Source organism: Quercus suber, unplaced genomic scaffold (assembly GCF_002906115.3).
Source record: "Quercus suber isolate HL8 unplaced genomic scaffold, Cork oak 2.0 scaffold_5, whole genome shotgun sequence".
NCBI lineage: Eukaryota > Viridiplantae > Streptophyta > Magnoliopsida > Fagales > Fagaceae > Quercus > Quercus suber.
This window is the reverse complement of record NW_027069471.1, coordinates 82,859-101,984: the sequence shown is the minus strand read 5'-3', so window position 1 is coordinate 101,984 and position 19,126 is coordinate 82,859. Positions and strand designations below refer to the sequence as shown.

At 38.8% G+C, this 19,126-nt stretch overlaps 1 protein-coding gene across 2 annotated transcripts; it reads right to left on the bottom strand.

Moving 5' to 3' along the window:
• Positions 1-1,216: 1,216 nt before the first annotated feature.
• LOC112009751 (uncharacterized) lies at positions 1,217-18,351 on the bottom strand. Of its 2 annotated transcripts, XM_065772599.1 has the most exons (6): positions 17,738-18,351; positions 17,429-17,495; positions 16,680-17,329; positions 9,217-9,434; positions 9,059-9,118; positions 1,217-1,601 (listed from the first exon to the last, which is right to left on the bottom strand). In XM_065772599.1, the coding sequence occupies exons 1-5, from the start codon at positions 17,885-17,887 to the stop codon at positions 9,094-9,096; spliced, it is 1,110 nt and encodes a 369-aa protein (XP_065628671.1). In that variant the 5' UTR covers positions 17,888-18,351; the 3' UTR covers positions 1,217-1,601; positions 9,059-9,093. The 2 variants fall into 2 exon arrangements, with proteins under 2 accessions (XP_065628671.1, XP_065628666.1); XM_065772594.1 differs by having other exon boundaries at positions 16,680-17,495.
• Positions 18,352-19,126: the final 775 nt, after the last annotated feature.

Here is a 19,126-nt window from a genome sequence, read left to right as displayed (position 1 = left end):
GGGCTTCAAAAAGTTGAAGTAGAGTGTATAGTCAAAAATCTGATAGATGAACTAAAGTCAGTTGGACCACTAATTTGTGGATTGCCTAGATCCTTAATGATAGTAGCAGGCTTGAGTCTTCTATCAAGAATATATGTTTCTCTTATCCGACTTATCGTCTTCCTCGAAGTAGCATATGAAGCAAAGAACTATATTGATGTAATATATTGGCTAGAGGAGTCCCTCCCATGTATTATGAGTCTCATAGACAATGATGTACTTGTTACTTAATGACAATACTATTAATAAAGTCTACACTATAGTTTTATTCACACACACACACACACACACACACACACAAAAGTGTCTCTATTGAGCAAATTCAAAATATTATTATTTTTCCAACAATCTGAAAACATTTTCAGGCATGTACAATTAGAGCTTCCAAACATGTAGATTCCTTTATACAAATGTATTTTTAGTGTAGTTACTCCTTTGTTTGATATTCCGTGTGTACTTGGATACATTTCAATAAAGATTGTTGTTTATAAAAAAAGAAAGAGTCATTTTATCCATTTTAAAATCATAGAACCTTCAAGCAAAATAAATATTTGTAATTTATATATTTAACTATCCTGTGCATCGCACAGGTTAGTGACTAGTTATTGAATAAAAGGTGCTCTCATATGTGAAAGAAAGCTCTAACTGGGAATAAATAAGGTGAATAAATATTCATCCATAAACAATAAAATATTGCTTCAAAATGTTAAAAATAAAAACCCCTGACAAACATAATTGAACCACTACATAAAAATAACTTCAAATTCATTTCAATGTAACCCACATCACTTGGTATCCATAATGATTTTAAATAAACCCAGAAGTTCAATTCCTTCATCAAAGACTATATAATTACACAAAACATTTAAGCACCTCCACTTCCACCTCCACCATTTTTTTGTTCAATTGGTCAATACAACAATGTGTTCAAATCTAATTTGGGAAACCTAATATAATGCCCCACTGAGAAATAGGAAAATAAAAGAATACTTTGAGGGTACTACAAATAGAATTAAAAGCATGAACTTGGAATCATGGAAACACAAATGCCCAACAACACATCAAAAACTTCAAGACTACTATGACGGTTTGATTCATCGGACTTACAGCTTAAACCTGCTTAGGTGATACATTTATGAAATCAAGGATGCCCCTAAATGTGGAACAAAACTCAACATGAGGGAAAATAAGGTGGACAAATTAATATTCTTCTATAAACAATTCGATATGGCTTCAGAAATTGTTTAAATACAGAAATAGTAACCCTGCAAATATAAACTAACCACAAAATAAAGATAGCTTCTAATTCATGTTGCTAAGGTGGACAAATTAATATTTATCTACACAAGTATTTGCATCCTTGAAAGTGTGATGGGGAGCTCTACCATACCGTGTCAGTGAAATCAAAGTCTACTTCAGCATTTGTTTCTAGTTCCATAATCATGTTTCTTATACTCCTGTTGCAAGCCAATAATCAACCAACTAATACTCCTCCTCCTCCTACTCCTACTCCTCTTCTCCTTCTTCCTTTCCTTCTCAACCTCTACCCTTTCTCTGTTGAGCTTTAGAGTACAAAAGAAAAACAGTCATTTTGGTATAAGCTAAACAAGTAGTCATGAAAAAAAAAGCAATATCAAGCTAATTCCATGATTCCCATAATTTAGTAACTCCAAAGACGTAAGCCTTAGCATCATGTGTTAGCAATAGTTTCATAAATATTCCTTAATTTAAAAATAACAACATATGTTTCCTTTTCAGAATATGCATTCCATCTTAAGCAATATTCATTATTCAGTTTTCTCCCTGTCACCTCAGAATGATATTTCTGCCAACTAAATAGTTTCAAAAAACTCCTAAAGCATAACCGTCTCCTGATTTAGGACTAGTTACTATTACTTCAAATTCAAGAAGATCAATTGTCCAACTTTCTGCCATTATTCATGCTATAAACAAAAAAGCTATTAAAGCAAAGAGTTCATGGTAATATCTAAAATTGAGAATTCTATCTTTAATTGTTACTGTAAGGTCCATTTTTGTAACCCAAAAAAAAATATGGGTTCCCAAGGCCCAACGAACCCATAACAATGAATTTGTAGAGAGTGGATCGAAGGTTTAGGTGCTCGCCGGCCCTCACCAGGCATGAACTCCTTTTTTTATTGAAAGATACCAAGACCAATTTACAACTGGGGGATGCTCCTCGGCCTGTGGCCGAGGAGCTTGTTCTTTTTCCCCTCCTCCTCTTTACTTTACTCGCTCCCCTTATATAGTCTTCATCGTCCTATCTTGTTCTTCCATCTGTTGATCATCCATTTGCATTCCTTCTGACCGCCCGTCCCATCAGAGGCCTTATCAGCACTCAAGTGGTTCACCTTGATCAACGTCGCCCTGCTAAGGGGTTACATCCCTATTAATGCGGCCAAAGGAGTTAGGTGAATGCATTAAGTGTGGAGGTGACAACTTGCTCTGGGTTTGTCCCCCCCCCTTAAAATTATCCTCAATATGCCGAGGACGAAGAGGTCCTCGACGTGGATCCAAAAAAGAGTCTCTCCCTAAATTAACCTCGGATGGTCATCCTTCCTCGGTGTGGGCCTTGGGCCTACTACAAGATGGGCTGAGGCTATCAAGCCCACGGGCCCCACAATAGCCCCTCAAAATCCTGCTGCACGCTCCCTCGGACGGGGAAGAGGGTTTTGATATCTACGAGCCCTTTAGACAAATTGCCCCACTTCGGCCCGCACTAATGCTGGCGACTTTTCGACTGCCCGATGTATGTTTTGGTGTTTCGAGACTCAGTGTGCGCCTGCATTAAATTTTGGCAGCTCCACGTTTCCCACTTTCAACGGTGTGATGGTAATCGTTCGGTGAGGATCTCCTGCTTTTATGGGCAGGCGGTTACATTTGGGGAACCTAAGGGGGAGTATAAGTACTTGTTTGAACCGCCTGGTTTCCTCATAGTGTCGGGGGAGTGGCACAACGGTCTTCACTGCCCAACAGTAGAAGGGGAGCCAGGTAGGGTATCCGAAGTAGGAGACGGTCTAGGTTTTAGTATTTTTATTTTTTTTTCTTACAGTTGCATATCTGCTTTGATTGATTAACCACAGGAGTTTTGCTTTTCTTTTCGCAGATCCACATGCCTTCGCACGTCATTTCCACCTGGTCAACAAGGCGGATTTGGAGGCCGTTCTTAGGACGGAACTTTTCCTGAACGAAACTGATAACCAGGTTAGAGCTGCTCACAAAATCCTCGGATGCGACCCAGCCCAGAAATCATTCCCAGTCTCGAAGCACGTAATTAGAGCTCGTGACCCTCGGCTTAGGCAGATTACCGTGGTGGAGGATGGTTTTGCATTTTTCGAGGGATCTCACATACCTGAAGGCATTCCGCTAGCAGGTTCCTCCTCATCCCACCAAGTAACGGAGACCGAGGAAGGGCAATCTAAGAAGGCAGGGGAGGTGGTTGAACTGAGCTCTTCTGAGGACGAATATAGTGTGTTCAACCTAGCTGATTAGTCCGAGGATCCTTCTGGTAATCTAGGAGATCCTCATCTGTCCAAAGCCGATCTTCGGTCCCTAAGAGTTGGTACTCAGGCCGAGATGGGTTTAAAAAGACAGCCCCAAACCAATCTTCTTGACTTGCTTGAAGGCGGCTCCAAGAAGGGTGCACCGAAAGAGTCGCAACCCAAGCCCTCAACACTTCCGCCCTAATTTTTAACTGTGCACACCAGGTCATCCTCTACCCCTCCAGTATCAGACCCTCAGACCGAGTCTTATGACCTAAAAAGGAAGAGACCTTCCAAGGGTAAGGACCCAATGGATGGGAGCAAATCCCACTCCCCGCCCGAGGAGGGTGGATTCCGCAGGCCTCCGAAGCAACTGAAGCTCGGTGGTCAACACAAAGGTAGGGAGATCGTCCAGTAGTCTGGGGCCCAAGCTTGGTTGCCCGCTGCCATGCTCCATGATCAACCCCTGATGGATGACGCATCGATACGGGAATCTCAAGGAGTTGAGGGGGCTCTCGTAGCCAACGCCCTGAAGAAGTCTCTTCTCCTTCCCACCGACATGACCGAGCTAGGAAATATGAGTGGGCCAGAGGTTGTCCTTAACCTTAAGAAATATCTAGGCATGGTGTGTCCCTTGGCACCTATTTACTTTATTTGAACTTTGTTACTTAGCACCTTCCCTTCTCTTTACGGAGTTACTTGTTTTTATTGGCAGGCTATCCAGGCTCATTTCAGGTTGGACGAGGAGGTCGATGGCCAGAGTAGCGCCTTAGTGCAAGAGCGTGACAAGTTCTTGAAAGCTGCCAGTACCCTTAAGAGATCTGAGGCCGACCTAAAAAAGGCGACCAAGAATCTGGAAGAGATGACAAAGGCCAGGGACACTGCTGCCTCCGACTTAGCCGCGGCTAGGAAGCAAGCTGAGGATCAGACCAATCGCTTGCAAGACGTTGAGGACCACCTACAAGCTGCCAAAGAGGATATTGCCGACCTGAAGAAAAAGTTGGCCGAGGCAGTCAATGAGAAAGGTATTGCCGAGTATGCCAAGGACGAGGCTGTGAGAGCCAAAGATGAGGCGGTGTTTGCAAGAATAGACGCTGAGCACTCTATAGAACAGGCGGAGGAAGAGGCTTTCGCAGATGGGGTGGCTAAGACTGAAGCCACCCTTCAAGCTCAAGTTCCTGCAGTGTGCAGGCATTTTTGTTCTGAGACCTGGCATGAAGCCCTCAACCAAGCAGGGGTTGATGCCTCATCTGACCTTAGAAGGGAGGACAGGGTATATTACCCCATTGCAATTCGCAAGACTGCCCCTGCTGCTCCCGAGGAGAGGTCCGCATTACCAGCGAGTGAGAGCCATAATAAGACCGCCGAGGATACATTTTCAGCTGACAAACCCCTCGAGGAGGTTGAACCCCAGAGAGCGTTGGGGGGAGTTAGAACCGAGGGTCAGGAAATGCCCCAAGACGTGGCGAGACCTCCTGCGGACTCCCTAGCCATACCCGCGGACCCTCCAAGACAAGGCCCTTAGGCATTGGTTAAAGCCTTTTGATCAGCTTGTCGAGTTAATTTGCCTACTGAGTTGGGGAGACTGGCGTATGACATAGGATAATTCTGTTTACTTTCTCTTTTATTTCATTTTGTTTCTTGCCTCGGTGGCGTTGTAAGGAGACTGTATATTTTCTGTTTGAACTGAATGCTCAATATTTTGCTTCCAACTATGGATATTTTCTTTTACTTGCCTTACTCTAATATTCTGCTCAATACTTGTATTCTATTTCGGAGTTAGTCTCATGAGATCACCTGTTATCCTTCAAATATAAATCTAAGGACCGTATTATAGCTTGGCTCTAGGTAACGCTTTGGTTTTTCTACAGATAGTTATTTTCTCCATAGGTTCGAGTCCTTGGATCATGCAATACCTTGTTTCTGTCTAGTATCCAGATATAGCTGAGCGGTTAGTTTCCCCATAGGCTTGAGTCCGAGGACCATGCAATGCCTTGGTTCTGTCTAACGCTTTCATTTCTCTGTAAGTATCTAGTTTCCCCATAGGTTTGAGTTTGAGGACCATGCAATACCTTGGTTCTGTCTAGTGCTTTCATTTCTCTGTAAGTATCTAGTTTCCCCATAGGTTTGAGTCCGAGGACCATGCAATACCTTGGTTCTGTCTAGTACCCAAGTATAGCTGAGCGGTTAGTTTCCCCATAGGCTTGAGTCCGAGGACCATGCAATACCTTGGTTCTGTCTAGTACCCAAGTATAGCTGAGCGGTTAGTTTCCCCATAGGCTTGAGTCCGAGGACCATGCAATGCCTTGGTTCTGTCTAATGCTTTCATTTCTCTGTAAGTATCTAGTTTTCCCATAGGTTTGAGTCCAAGGACCATGCAATACCTTGGTTCTGTCTAGTACCCAGGTATAGCTGAGCGGTTAGTTTCCCCATAGGCTTGAGTCCGAGGACCATGTAATACCTTGGTTCTGTCTAACGCTTTCATTTCTCTGTAAGTATCTAGTTTCCCCATAGGTTTGAGTCCAAAGACCATGCAATACCTTGGTTCTGTCTAGTACCCAGGTATAGCTGAGCGGTTAGTTTTCCCATAGGCTTGAGTCCGAGGACCATGCAATGCCTTGATTCTGTCTAATGCTTTCATTTCTCTGTAAGTATCTAGTTTCCCCATAGGTTTGAGTCCTTGGACCATGCAATACCTTGGTTCTGTCTAGTACCCAGATATAATGGTGTGATTAGTTTTCCCATAGGCTTGAGTCTGAGGACCATACAGTGCCTTGATTCTGTCTATCACTTCTATTTTTCTGGTGTAAGGAGCTTGTCTTCGGCTCTAAGAGCCTTACTTTTGGTATAATGATGTCCTCTGACCGCTTTATTGGAAGTGGTTTCTCCTCGGGTCGGACTGTTAGCTCTATAGTGCTCTGGGCAGGGACGGTTTGAACTCTGATCTTACATATGGCATTGACCTCGCCTTCAACTCAAGTTCTTCTCCTCTTCAATTACGAGGCGTCCCTTGATTATTCGTTTTCCGCGCTTGACGTTTCAATGCCCGAGACGCGCCCTCATCACTGTCCTCGTGAATTGATAAAAATCCAGTGGTCCATGGTCTCCTTGGGATTTGGTTAGGATTAATACCGCTGATAATTCTCTTCTCGAACTCTGTGTGGATCAATTCCCACCACTTTTCACCCTCTATATAAGGCTTTCTGGGGGAAACGTTTCTCCACACTCCATGAACCTTCCAACCCAACTAGAAACATGCCCTTTCACCTCCCCGAGCCCTTTCAACAACCCTGCCAGGATTGTGACCAGAGTTGGGAGATATGCGGCCAAGAGCCGTCGTGGCCGCAGCCCCTGCCAGACTTCCGGCGCGGCAGAGCCTGGGCGTAACCCTGATAGTGCCCTGCATGGTGTTCAGGAGGGATGTCTTTGGAGTACCTAATGCTCCTCCCCAGGGCCCACCCCTGCCGAAGGAGACGCGCAAGATCACGTCACGATCGGTGCCCGAGTGTTGCCGTCTCCAGCGGCCAACGCTCGTGAGGATTGGAGAGAATCAAGGGAACATCACGGGGGAGGGCGTCCCAGAGCCCCTGCATCTGCTCCTCACTTTGTTCAAGCTCCGCTGCACCGAGAAAGGAGTTGTTGGTGGCCTTGAAGCAAGCTAGCCTCAGCCCCCTTCCCTCGTTATATTGTCAAGTTCTCCCATTCTCTTGATGCCAATAAGGGAACGGGTTGACACTTCCCTCTAGCTAGTTCTAGGACGGGTCCACTTGGGCCTCTGATTGTAGAATTAGCTTGTAAATTTGTTTGTAAAACACACCTGCCTGAGCCTCTAATTGTATTTTGTACTTTTCTTTTTATGAAATAATATTAAGCTTTCTCTCTTTGCTATTAAATCTTCCATTTTCCTGTGATTTTTTTTTTGATACGTCGCCAACCTACTGTGAAACGACCACTTAGAACAATCGCCTGGTGCGCTGGCCAGCACACTAATCCTCCCCACAGACGGCGCCAATTGTAAGGTCCGTTTTTGTAACCCAAAAAAAAATATGGGTTCCCAAGGCCCAACGAACCCATAACAATGAATTTGTAGAGAATGGATCGAAGGTTTAGGCGCTCGCCGGCCTTCACCAGGCATGAACTCCTTTTTTTATTGAAAGATACCAAGACCAATTTACAACTGGGGGATGCTCGTCGACCTATGGCCGAGGAGCTTGTTCTTTTTCCCCTCCTCCTCTTTACTTTACTCGCCCCTCTTATATAGTCTTTATCGTCCTATCTTGTTCTTCCATTTGTTGATCATCCATTTGCATTCCTTCTGACCGTCCGTCCCATCAGAGGCCTTATCTGCACTCAAGTGGTTCACCCTGATCAACGTCGCCCTGCTAAAGGGTTACATCCCCATTAATGCGGCCAGAGGAGTTAGGTGAATGCATTAAGTGTGGAGGTGACAACTTGCTCTGGGCTTGTCCCCCCCCCTTAAAATTATCCTCAGTATGCCGAGGACGAAGAGGTCCTCGGCGTGGATCCAAAAAAGAGTCTCTCCCTAAATTAACCTCGGATGGTCATCCTTCCTCGACGTGGGCCTTGGGCCTACTACAAGATGGGCTGAGGCTATCAGGCCCACGGGCCCCACAGTTACATTATGCTACTACTCTTAAAGTTTTGTCTAATTATGGCTGCTCACCCACGTTTTACCAGTGAAATTTCCTATAAATGTCACATAGATTCTCATTAGTTATTTTTCTTTTTTCTGCTTACAACAAGTGGGGAGAGGGCATTCAAACCCATGTTCTCCCATGGGAATGACCTGATAGTGTCATTGAAAAACAAGGCTCTGGTCTCATTAATTATTCCATAAATAATGCATGCAATTACACAGAAAATATTAGTATTATACTCTATCTTGCCACCTCCTTTTGCAAGACAAAAGCCACATATAACATCGCTTTGATATCAATGACATTTGAATTACCATTACAGAAAATTATGATTCAGAGCTTTTATGAGTGTAAATTCCCTGATTTAATAAGATTAGATTTATCTCTACAACAATATTTTCAATAGTACATTTTACTTGTATCTATAACTAGAATGCTTATAAACCCATTACCCAAGAAAATAAATTTATATTTAATCGATCTAATATCTCTAATTAAATTGTTGTTTCAATAAGCATCCTTAATATTATTATGCCTTATGAGGACTCAAACCTTCATGATTTTCAATCTTTTGTGTCTACCATTTCACCACCAAGATATCTTGAAAGTAAATCGTATTCCATGAAGCACAAATAGAAACTCTTTCCTATGTTTTCATGAAAATCATTAATAAAGGTTGCAAACAAACACCCTTTTAGGACTTCAAAACTTCAAAATTAGAACTATCAATCAACAACTACAACTCTCAGCTAAAAAGGTAAAGTCCATTAAAGCAGCAGTTGAAGGCATCAGCAATTAGCTGGGTTTTGGATCTTAGATAATATATACATATAGCCACCTGATAAATAACCTAAAAATCACCTTTCTTTCATGATTGGTCTTTTCAACTCTTTTTCTTATGTGTCTTGAAAATAAATCCACCTAACAAAAACAAAAGTTTCAGAAGTTAATGACAAAAGTGAGAATAAAAGATATCAAATTGAAAGGTTTAAGTACTCTATGAATTTACAAATACTTACTTGTAGGCATGATTATCACCAAATGGTCCCTTCAAAAACAACAACTCAGAAATGCTACAACGAAAAGGAATTTCTGCATTTGCGTTTACTGCAAAAGCCCTGATAATGGCATCAACCATGCAAGAATACACACCAGGAAATCTTTCTGTAATAATTGGTTCAAGTTCTGAATGCAAGGGTAGGGATTCCAGTTTAGGTTTCTCTAACTGTACTATAATCTGTTTAACAAAAAAAAAAAACCACATACAACAACAACAAAGAATTCAAAAGAGAAACAAAAGTTTGATAATAACCTAGATGATTCTACATATTTGGTAGATTGAGTTTGTATACTATTAGAGAATAAATGATAACAAGTGTAAAAGAAAGCTTGATGCTATTGCAGAAGAAAGCCAAAAAGAAAGGAAGCAAGTCAGATATCTAACTTCTTGCAATACAATAATAGCTTTAGTTGTATAGATAAAAGCTACAAGTCGTTTAGTGTTAGTATTAGTCATTTAGTTATGTTATTAGCCACATGTCTATTTGTTAGTGTCTATTTTTGCAGTTAGTTAGAGAAGGAATCCACATAGTTTGGAGCTGAATTAGGGACTTAGGGGCAATTAACCTAATTTATTTGTATAAATACTTTCCATGTACACATTATTCATTATTGCAATACAAGATACTTTTTTCATCAAACTTGAAGCTAATCCAAGAGTGTTCTTCAATGACATCGGCTTCCCAAACCATCACCATTGATGAAAATCATCCATTTTTTCTGCATCATGGAGAAAATCCAAGTACAATTTTAGTTTCACAACCTTTAGTTAGTGAAATATATCATGCTTAGGCAAAAACAATGCGAAGAGCATTGAGTGCCAAGAATAAGCTAGGGTTTATTGATGGTACTCTCACTTTGACTCCAACAATGGCGAAACCACCTATGTTGGTTCAAGCATGGACTAGGTGTAACAACATGGTTATTTCCTAGATTCTAAACTCAATTTCTCCAAAGATCCTTGCAAGTGTGGTTCATAGGGACACAACTTTGGAGGTTTGGGAGGATGTGAAGGAAAGATTTTCTCAAGGGAATGGACCAAGAATTTTTCAATTGCAAAAATATTTGGGTGGAATTAATCAAGGGGAGCTCTTAATCACATATCATTTCACTTAATTGAAGTTCTTGTGGGATGAGATTGATAACTACAAAGCCTTTACATGTTGCACATGTGGAAGATGTACTTGTGTAATCAATCAGAAATTGATTCAGCATCAACTCCAAGATTCTGTTATGCAATTCTTAATGGGGTTGAATGATAACTATAATCAAATTTGAAGCCAGATCTTACTAATGGAAACTCTTCCCTCCATTAATAAAGCTTACTCGTTGCTAATGGACCTTTTTCCTCCATTTATAAAGCTTACTCCTTGCTAATGGAACCTCCTTCCTCCATTAATAATGTTCTTAGTTACTATATGGGCCTTTGCCCCCCCTATAGTATAGCGTATGTTAAGAACCCGGTGGTTCCTAATGGGGATTGATGGGAATTATAGGGGAATGGATGGGGATTGTAGGGAAATTGACTTAATTCGAGGTAGTCACCCTCCATAGAGAAATAGAGAGATTAAGAGAGAGAGAGAGAGATATGCACTAATGCACTAACAAATTGGTTTATTCTTCATTGATATTCATATTGGATTACAATCATGTATTTATAGGAGACTAGCTCTAATCTCATTGGCCCACATGGCCTCATCCTATTGGTTCTATTATTCCCCATGTGCATTAATAATTCCAACATGTGCTAAATGTGATTAACATGCCTCATCCTATTGGTTCTATTATTCCCCATGTGCATTAATAATTCCAACATGTGCTAAATGTGATTAACATGTTTAGAATTGTAACTAACTAACTAAATCTCAATACAACAATTATTATCCATATGCTTATAGCATTCCTAACATTTCCTCCCCTTGAAAACACCTTGCCCACAAGGTGTTGTTGTGAAATAGCATCTTCATCAAAGGAGATCTTCCAATGGACCAATACCGTAGTGACATTTTGATCACCATATTCATGCATTTCTCTTTGACAAGCAATCCCGTGCATATGAAGGTTTCTTCTTCGTAGATCTTCAAAATTTGCTCGAATTCTTGAGCCTTCAATGGTTCTTCAATCTTCAAGGTCTCATTAGTTCTCTCAACCTTGAAATGTTCTTGTATCCTCAAGACCTCATTCGATTCTAGAACCATTAAATTGTTGGCGCTTGTATCTTGGATTCTTGGATCACCGACACTTGGATTGCCACTTCTTGAATCATAGACTCTTGAATGGAAGCCTCCATTGGTGCATCAAGAATGGGTTCTTGGAACTTGATTTGTTCTTCAACTTTCATTGAATCAAGAGATTGTAACTCTTCTTTGGACATGTTTTCAAGATCCTCTTGCACTCTTGAAAGTTCTTCCTTCATGGCCATGTTAGATTCAGCCAACGCCTTCATCTTCTTTGAAATATCCTTGGATTCTTCTAAGGCTTTGTTCAACAATTCTTGTATTTTTTTCAAAAGTTTTCTTTCATCACAATTGCTCATCTCAAGATCAACGGCTCTGATACCACTTGTTAGGAACCCGGTGGTTCCTAATGGGGATTGATGGGAATTATAGGTGAATGGATGGGATTGTAGGGAAATTGACTTAATTCGAGGTAGTCACCCTCCATAGAGAAATAGAGAGATTAAGAGAGAGAGAGAGAGAGATATGCACTAATGCACTAACAAATTGGTTTATTCTTCATTGATATTCATATTGGATTACAATCATGTATTTATAGGAGACTAGCTCTAATCTCATTGGCCCACATGGCCTCATCCTATTGGTTCTATTATTCCCCATGTGCATTAATAATTCCAACATGTGCTAAATGTGATTAACATGCCTCATCCTATTGGTTCTATTATTCCCCATGTGCATTAATAATTCCAACATGTGCTAAATGTGATTAACATGTTTAGAATTGTAACTAACTAACTAAATCTCAATACAACAATTATTACCCATTAGGAACCACCGGGTTCTTAACAGCGTATAGAGATCTGTGGGTACAAAACTGAATGCTAACTCTGAATTTAATCACAAACCCTCTGCCAAGAAAAGCACCTTTCCCTTTTTTTGTCTCTAATGCCATTGTGTAATATGATTATTGAAAAAGGAAAATACATCAATATCATCTGGAAAGAAATGGGTTAGTAATAGGCTATATGAATCTACTTTTAATTGATTTGGTCTTTATTAGTTGAACAATTTTTTATTCGACATTGATTTGTGGGACTCAAAACTATAGATAAAGCCTCTCCAAGTCTCCACATACATGATTCCTTATAGTCCTCACATAACATTGTGGGAATACATAAAAAGTAAAATAGTAGCCTCCAAGCCCAAGGTCAGATTAAGTTAATGTGCCAAGAAATGTTGGAAAAGTCGGTGACTGGTTCAATGTAAAATGCAAGGGAATGCACATAAAATATTCACGAAACTGAATTTTTGTACACTTCATATTTGGGTTGGGACCATTACATTTATTGGGTTAAGTAGCTCATTCTTATTGGATTTTAAAGCCAGATATTACTAATGGAACCTCTTCCCTCCATTAATAAAGCTTACTCCTTACTAATGAAACCTCTTCCATCCTGGTTTATACCTACTGCGAAAACCGGACAATTCTACCTCTATTCCATCATTGTCCAGCTTTCTTTCCAATCACAAGTTTTTCAATTCTATGAATTGTACTCTTGTTAATTCTGTTTCCAATTTGTCAAAACTATGGCATTTTAGACTAGGACATCTCTTAATCAAAAAAAGTGCAGTACATTTTTCATCTCAAACTTGTAACGACATTTGTTGCAATGTCTGTCCTTTAGCCAAACAAAAGAGATCACCTTTTCTTTTCAATAATAATGTTTGTTCTAATGCTTTTGACTTTATTCATGTTAATATTTGGGGTCCTTATTACATTTCTACTCATGAGGGCTTTAAATATTTTCTGTCCAAAGTTGATGATGCAACTAGGTCCACTTGGGTCTTCTTCTTGATGAAATATAAATTAGAAACTATGCATTTTCTCATCTCTTTCTTTACCATGATACATACTCAATTTGGAGTCAAAATCAAAGCTATTAGGTCTGATAATGGATCAGGATTTTGTATGATTGATTTTTATAACACTCACGATATCATACACCAAAAGACTTGTGTTTGTACTCCACAACAGAATTTTGTAGTGGAAAGAAAACAGCAGCATATACTTTCAATTACTATACCTCTTAGACTCCAATCTAACATCCCTTTCAAATATTGAGGTGATTGCACACTCATTGTAGTTCATCTTATTAATAGTTTACCATCTCCTCTTTTACAAGACAAAACTCCTTTTGAACTCCTATTTCTTAAGCCTCCTTATAGCCATTTAAGAACCTTTGGTTGTTTGTGCTATGCTTCAACTCTCCAAGTTCACATGCCTAAATTTGATCCTAGGGCAAGGGTTTGTGTTTTCTTAGGCTATCCTCATAATGTCAAGGGCCACAAATTCCTAGACTTACATTCTAGACATATTTTTATGTCTAGAGATGTGGTTTTCCAAGAACACAAGTTTCCCTTCTTGTCCAGTGCTTGTGCTCCTCAACCTATCTCAGTAACTACTTCACCTTCACCTTCCACTGTTAAAGTTGAAGAAGATAGGCAACGACATGATAACTTGTCGTTTAGACAAAAGACCTTCAGAAGAACGACTGTGTTCTATGATAATAAAAAAGCATGAAACGGGGTCGTTTCATTAAATGAAGACAAAACAAATTCAGCATGAAACGGCAGCGTCCTATTAATTGAAGATTGGGTTTGTTATTGAGAACAATGACGTTTCTAGCTAATGCATTAAGTCTTCTTGCACATGATAAATGTAAATAAGTCACTGTGTTGTGACATTTGTCATTTGGCAAAGTAAAAACATTTACCTTTTCAATCTAGTACTCATATTTCTATTGCTCCTTTTGATCTTTTGCATAGTGATCTATAGGGTCCCTTTTGTGTTCCTACTCTTGAAGGTTACAATTTTTTTAAAATATAATTGATGATTTTTCAAGATGTACTTGGGTTTATTTGTTGAAAGCTAAATTTGAAACTCAATCACTATTTGAGCAATTTTCAACAATGGTCAATATTCAATTCAATTCCAAAATCAAGTGTATAAGAAGCGACAATGGAACTGAATTCATTATGCAAGATTTTTTTAAATCAAAGGGGATTTTACATCAATTGACTTGTGTGGAAACACCTCAATAAAACTCTATTGCTGAAAGCATCAGCATATACTTAAAGTAGCAAGAATTTGAGGTTTCAGTCTTCCCCTTCCTTTACATTTCTAGGGGGATTGCATCTTAACATCTATATACCTTATTAATAGATTGCCATCATCTACTTTGTGCAACAAAAGTCCCTATGAGATGCTATTTGGTCAGTTCCCCACATATGCACATCTCAAAACCTTTGGCTGTTTGTGTTTTACTTCTACACTTACACATTAAAGCCACAAATTTGCACACCGAGCCCAAAAATGTATTTTTCCAAATTACCCTTCTGGTATCAAAGGTTACAAAGTTTTAGATTTCAATACAAATATCATGTTTGTGAGTAGAAACGTCATTTTTGATGATCACATATTTCCTTTTGCAACTGTTCCTTCTACAGTTGATCTGAATTTTGATCCTTTAGTCTTTACCACTTCTATACCTAATACATATTCCCCACCTATGGAGTCTTTACTTTCTACAAATTCAGTTAATCCAACATCAGAGGTCTTGCCTTCCAATCCTTCACTTGGCTCTAATCCTCCAATTCCTAATGTCCCTGAAGTTTTTTCCTTTACTGAACCACCATGTCCACCTGCTCCTCAATCTTTACCTCCTACCAAAACATCTTCTAGAGTTAGACATCATCCTTACCCTAGGGACTATTCTTGTCTCTCAGTTTTCACTTCATTCAACCCTTAATCTGCTAAACCCTATGACATCTCCGATTCTCTTTCTTACACTAAACTCAGTCCAACCGATCACTCTTTCCTTACTGCTACTTCTTACCATAGTCTTGAACCCACCATTCACCAAGCTACGAAATATCCTGAGTGGAGAGCTACTATGGACAAAGAAATTGCAGCCTTAGAGCAGAATCACACATGGACTTTGACTACTCTACCTCATGGTCATGTTCCTATTGGTGTAAATAAGTTTATGGGATTAAGTACAATTCAGATGGCAGCATTGAGAGATACAAAGCTGGGCTAGTTGCTAAAGTTATAGTATACTCAAAGGGAAGACCTTGACTATTCAAAAACTCTCTCCAGTTGCAAAATCAATTTCAATTAGGGTGGTTTTGGTCATTGCTGCCATGAAAAGTTGCCATTTACACCAAATGGATGTTAGCAATGCTTTCCTCCATGGAGATTTGAATGAAGAGGTTTACATGACCTTGCCTCCTAGATTTCACAGCAAGGTCGCCTTCTTTGGTATGCAAGTTGAACAAAAGCTTATATGGGCTCAAGCAAGGTTCAAGGCAATGGTTTGCAAAATTCAGTGCTACCATTTTCGACATTGGCTTTAGGCAGTCTAAAGGGGATTACTCCTTTTTTACTAAAACTTATGGGACATCATTTACTATATTGGTAGTGTATGTGGATGATATCTTGCTTACAGGTAATGATCTCATTGCAATTAGAGAATTGAAGCAACAACTTGATACCAAATTTGGTCTCAAAGATTTGGGATCATTGAAGTATTTTTTGGGACTAGAGGTTGCTAGAAATGAAAAGGGAATTAGTTTAAATCAGAGAAAGTATGCTTTGGAAATATTGGAAGATATTGGTCTAATGAGTTGTAAACCTGCTAAAATGCCTATGGAATAGAATCTGAGGATGTCCAAAGATGAAGGGAAGGTACTTTCAGACCCTACTCAATACAGAAGGTTAATAGGGAGATTAATGTATCTAACCTTGTCTAGGCTTGACATTACATTTTCAGTGCATAGACTAAGTCAATACCTTGCTAAACCAAGAGAACCTCACTTATTGGCAGCTCAAAGAATTGTTCAATATATCAAAGGTTCACTTGGGTAGATCATTTTCTTTTTCAGTAGTTCTAATCCAGTGAAGCAAGTCAAATATCTAACTTGTAATACGACAGTAGCAGCTACAATTAGTTTAGTGTGTGTGTTAGTAACTTAGTATTAGTCAGTCAGTTATATTATTAGCCACGTGTCTGTTGTTAGTGGCTGTTTTTGCAGTTTAGAGAAGGAATCCGCATAGTTTAGAGCTGAATTAGTAACTTAATTATAGGTTGTTAAGCCTAATTGATTTGTATAAATACTTTCTATGTTCAAATACATTATTCATCATTGCAATACAAGATAATTTTTCACCAAACTTTTATACATACCTTAGCTCTCAATTTTTCCTTAAGGGAATCATCATCTTTTAATTCAGCCATTTCAGCTTCAATAGAAGAGTTATAATCATAAATTTCATCCATTTTCTTTTTGAAGGAAGCCTCTGTTGCATCGTTGATTGCCTGTGTAGCTCCATCATAGTGTGCATGTAAATTCCTAAGGTATGTTGGCAAAGCACTCCCATTCTTAAAAGGACGTCCTTCATGCCTATATACGTGTCCCAGCATTGACTCAGGAGTTTCATTCTCAACCTTTTTCCACCAATATGAATACCCATATTTCTGAACTTGACATCCGAAAGAGTTATAGAAATGGGTTTTGTCCTGTATACGCATATCCACAAGTGCGTGGATGAGTTTGTACTTGTCCCAATCATTGTAGATAATAGGATGAAACAATTGGAACATGTAAAACTTCTTTACCACTTGAGGTTGAAGAAATAGCTCAGAGAAACCGAGGGTGAAGTATTCTGATATATCACATGGTTTTAGATACTTCTTTACCACAGAAGCCATCATGTACCTGTAATGAACTAAATCCCTCATTCTCCCAAGATTAGCCTCACCGTCCTTAAGCACTTTAGAGGGATGATAAACCATCAGATTCTCATGCCGAATACGTAAACGGTTGAGTAAATCCCCTGAAAAACCACCCATTTCAAAATGGCCATATGATAATTTTGCAATTCCCCCAAACAATCTTCTAAAATAAGGTCCAAATTGTAGAACTTTGTTACTACCTGGATCGAACTCCCAAAACGCTTCCTTAGAATCAGTAGGAAGATGACTAAGAAAGTATTTAAATGTCTGTAACATAAGACAATATGAAAAATAAATAAATATACACATGCATATAAATATTATAGCAAATTATTAACAAAAAAAATGCCATAGACTCGAACTCCAAAAAAGGCTCTTAGAATCAGTCGAAAGATGATTAAGAAAATATTTAAATGTCTGTAACATACTAACATGAGACAATATGAAAAATAAATAAATATACACATGCATATAAAATATTATAGCAAATCATTAACAAAAAAAAATACCATAGACTCAGGATGTGGTGGATCCTCCAAGCATTCTGGGGGCAGTGATGGATACGAAGTAGGCTCAACACTTCCAAAGGCTTCTATCACGTTCACTCCATCAATTTTTGGATAGTAGTCGACTTTGGACAATGGATATGGAGAGTCCATTTGAGGTTTCCAAGCTTTCTTTCTAGCCAAAAAGTACGATTTTTTCTGTTTCTGAAAAAACCCACTCTTACACCAATCAATTAGTGCACTAAGATGCTCCACTTCCTTTCTAGCCAAAAAGTTTCCTTTTTTATCTCTAAAAGAACCCACTCTCTTACACCAAAATTTTGAAATATTGTTGACTCGTTAAAAAATGAACAATAGTAGTCTGCTTTGGAAAATGCATATAAAGAGGCCATTTAAGGTTTCCAAGCTTTCTTTCTAGCCAAAAAGTCCCCTTTTTCTGTCTCTAGATTGTGTGTTTTCATCACTCAATACTCAGAAATGTGCTCCACCACATTTTTCTCTTTTTCTTGTTGATGCTTTCTTCTTTTTCTTTTCTTTCTTTCTTTCTTTTCTTCTTCACGCTGGTTTTTCTCATTTCTTTTATATAGATAGAGTGATCTTCACGCTGGGTTTTCTCTTTTTTTTTTTATATAGATAGAGTGACGAGAACCACACTTTTTCTCTTTTTCTTGTTCACTTTTTATCTTCCAACGTATTGAAGTTCTTCCTCTTTATTCTTTCTTCTTTCCTTTTTTTCTCTTTCTTTCTTTCTTTCTTTTCTTCTTCACGAAGGGTTTTTTTTTTTTTTTTCTCTTCTTCACAAGGGTTTTTGCTCTTAGTTTCTTTCTTGTTTTTTCTTCTCTCTTTTTTTTTCTTTTTTTTTTTTCTTTCTTTCTTTCTTCTTTACTCTGGTTTTCTTCTCCTCCCATGGTTAGACTACACATGTGCTCCACCACACTTTTTCTCTTTTTCTTGTTGATGCTTTCTTCTTTCTCTTTTCTTTCTTTCTTTCTTTTCTTCTTCGTGCTGGGTTTTCTCATTTTTTTTTTTTTATATAGATAGAGTGATCTTCACGCTGGGTTTTCTCTCTCTCTCTTTTTTTTTTTTAGAGATGGGTTCAAGTTACACTTAGTATAACTCTTGAAAAGTTACACTTTTTTTAGACCGTAGTTTACTAAGAAATCTAATGGTTAGAAAATCACTATAATCAATGTAATCTTTAAAATTTATTACTTTCTATATTAGCTAACCTAATTAATTTGAGAGAATAATATATTATATTATTTTCTACTTTCTTTCTCTCTCATAATTAAATCATCCCTAACCTTGCACAATGCCTATTCTCATCGTTTTTAAGTTGCAGATTTTTTTGAGTTGCAAACTTTTTTTTTTTTCTCTGGACAGATAGACTTG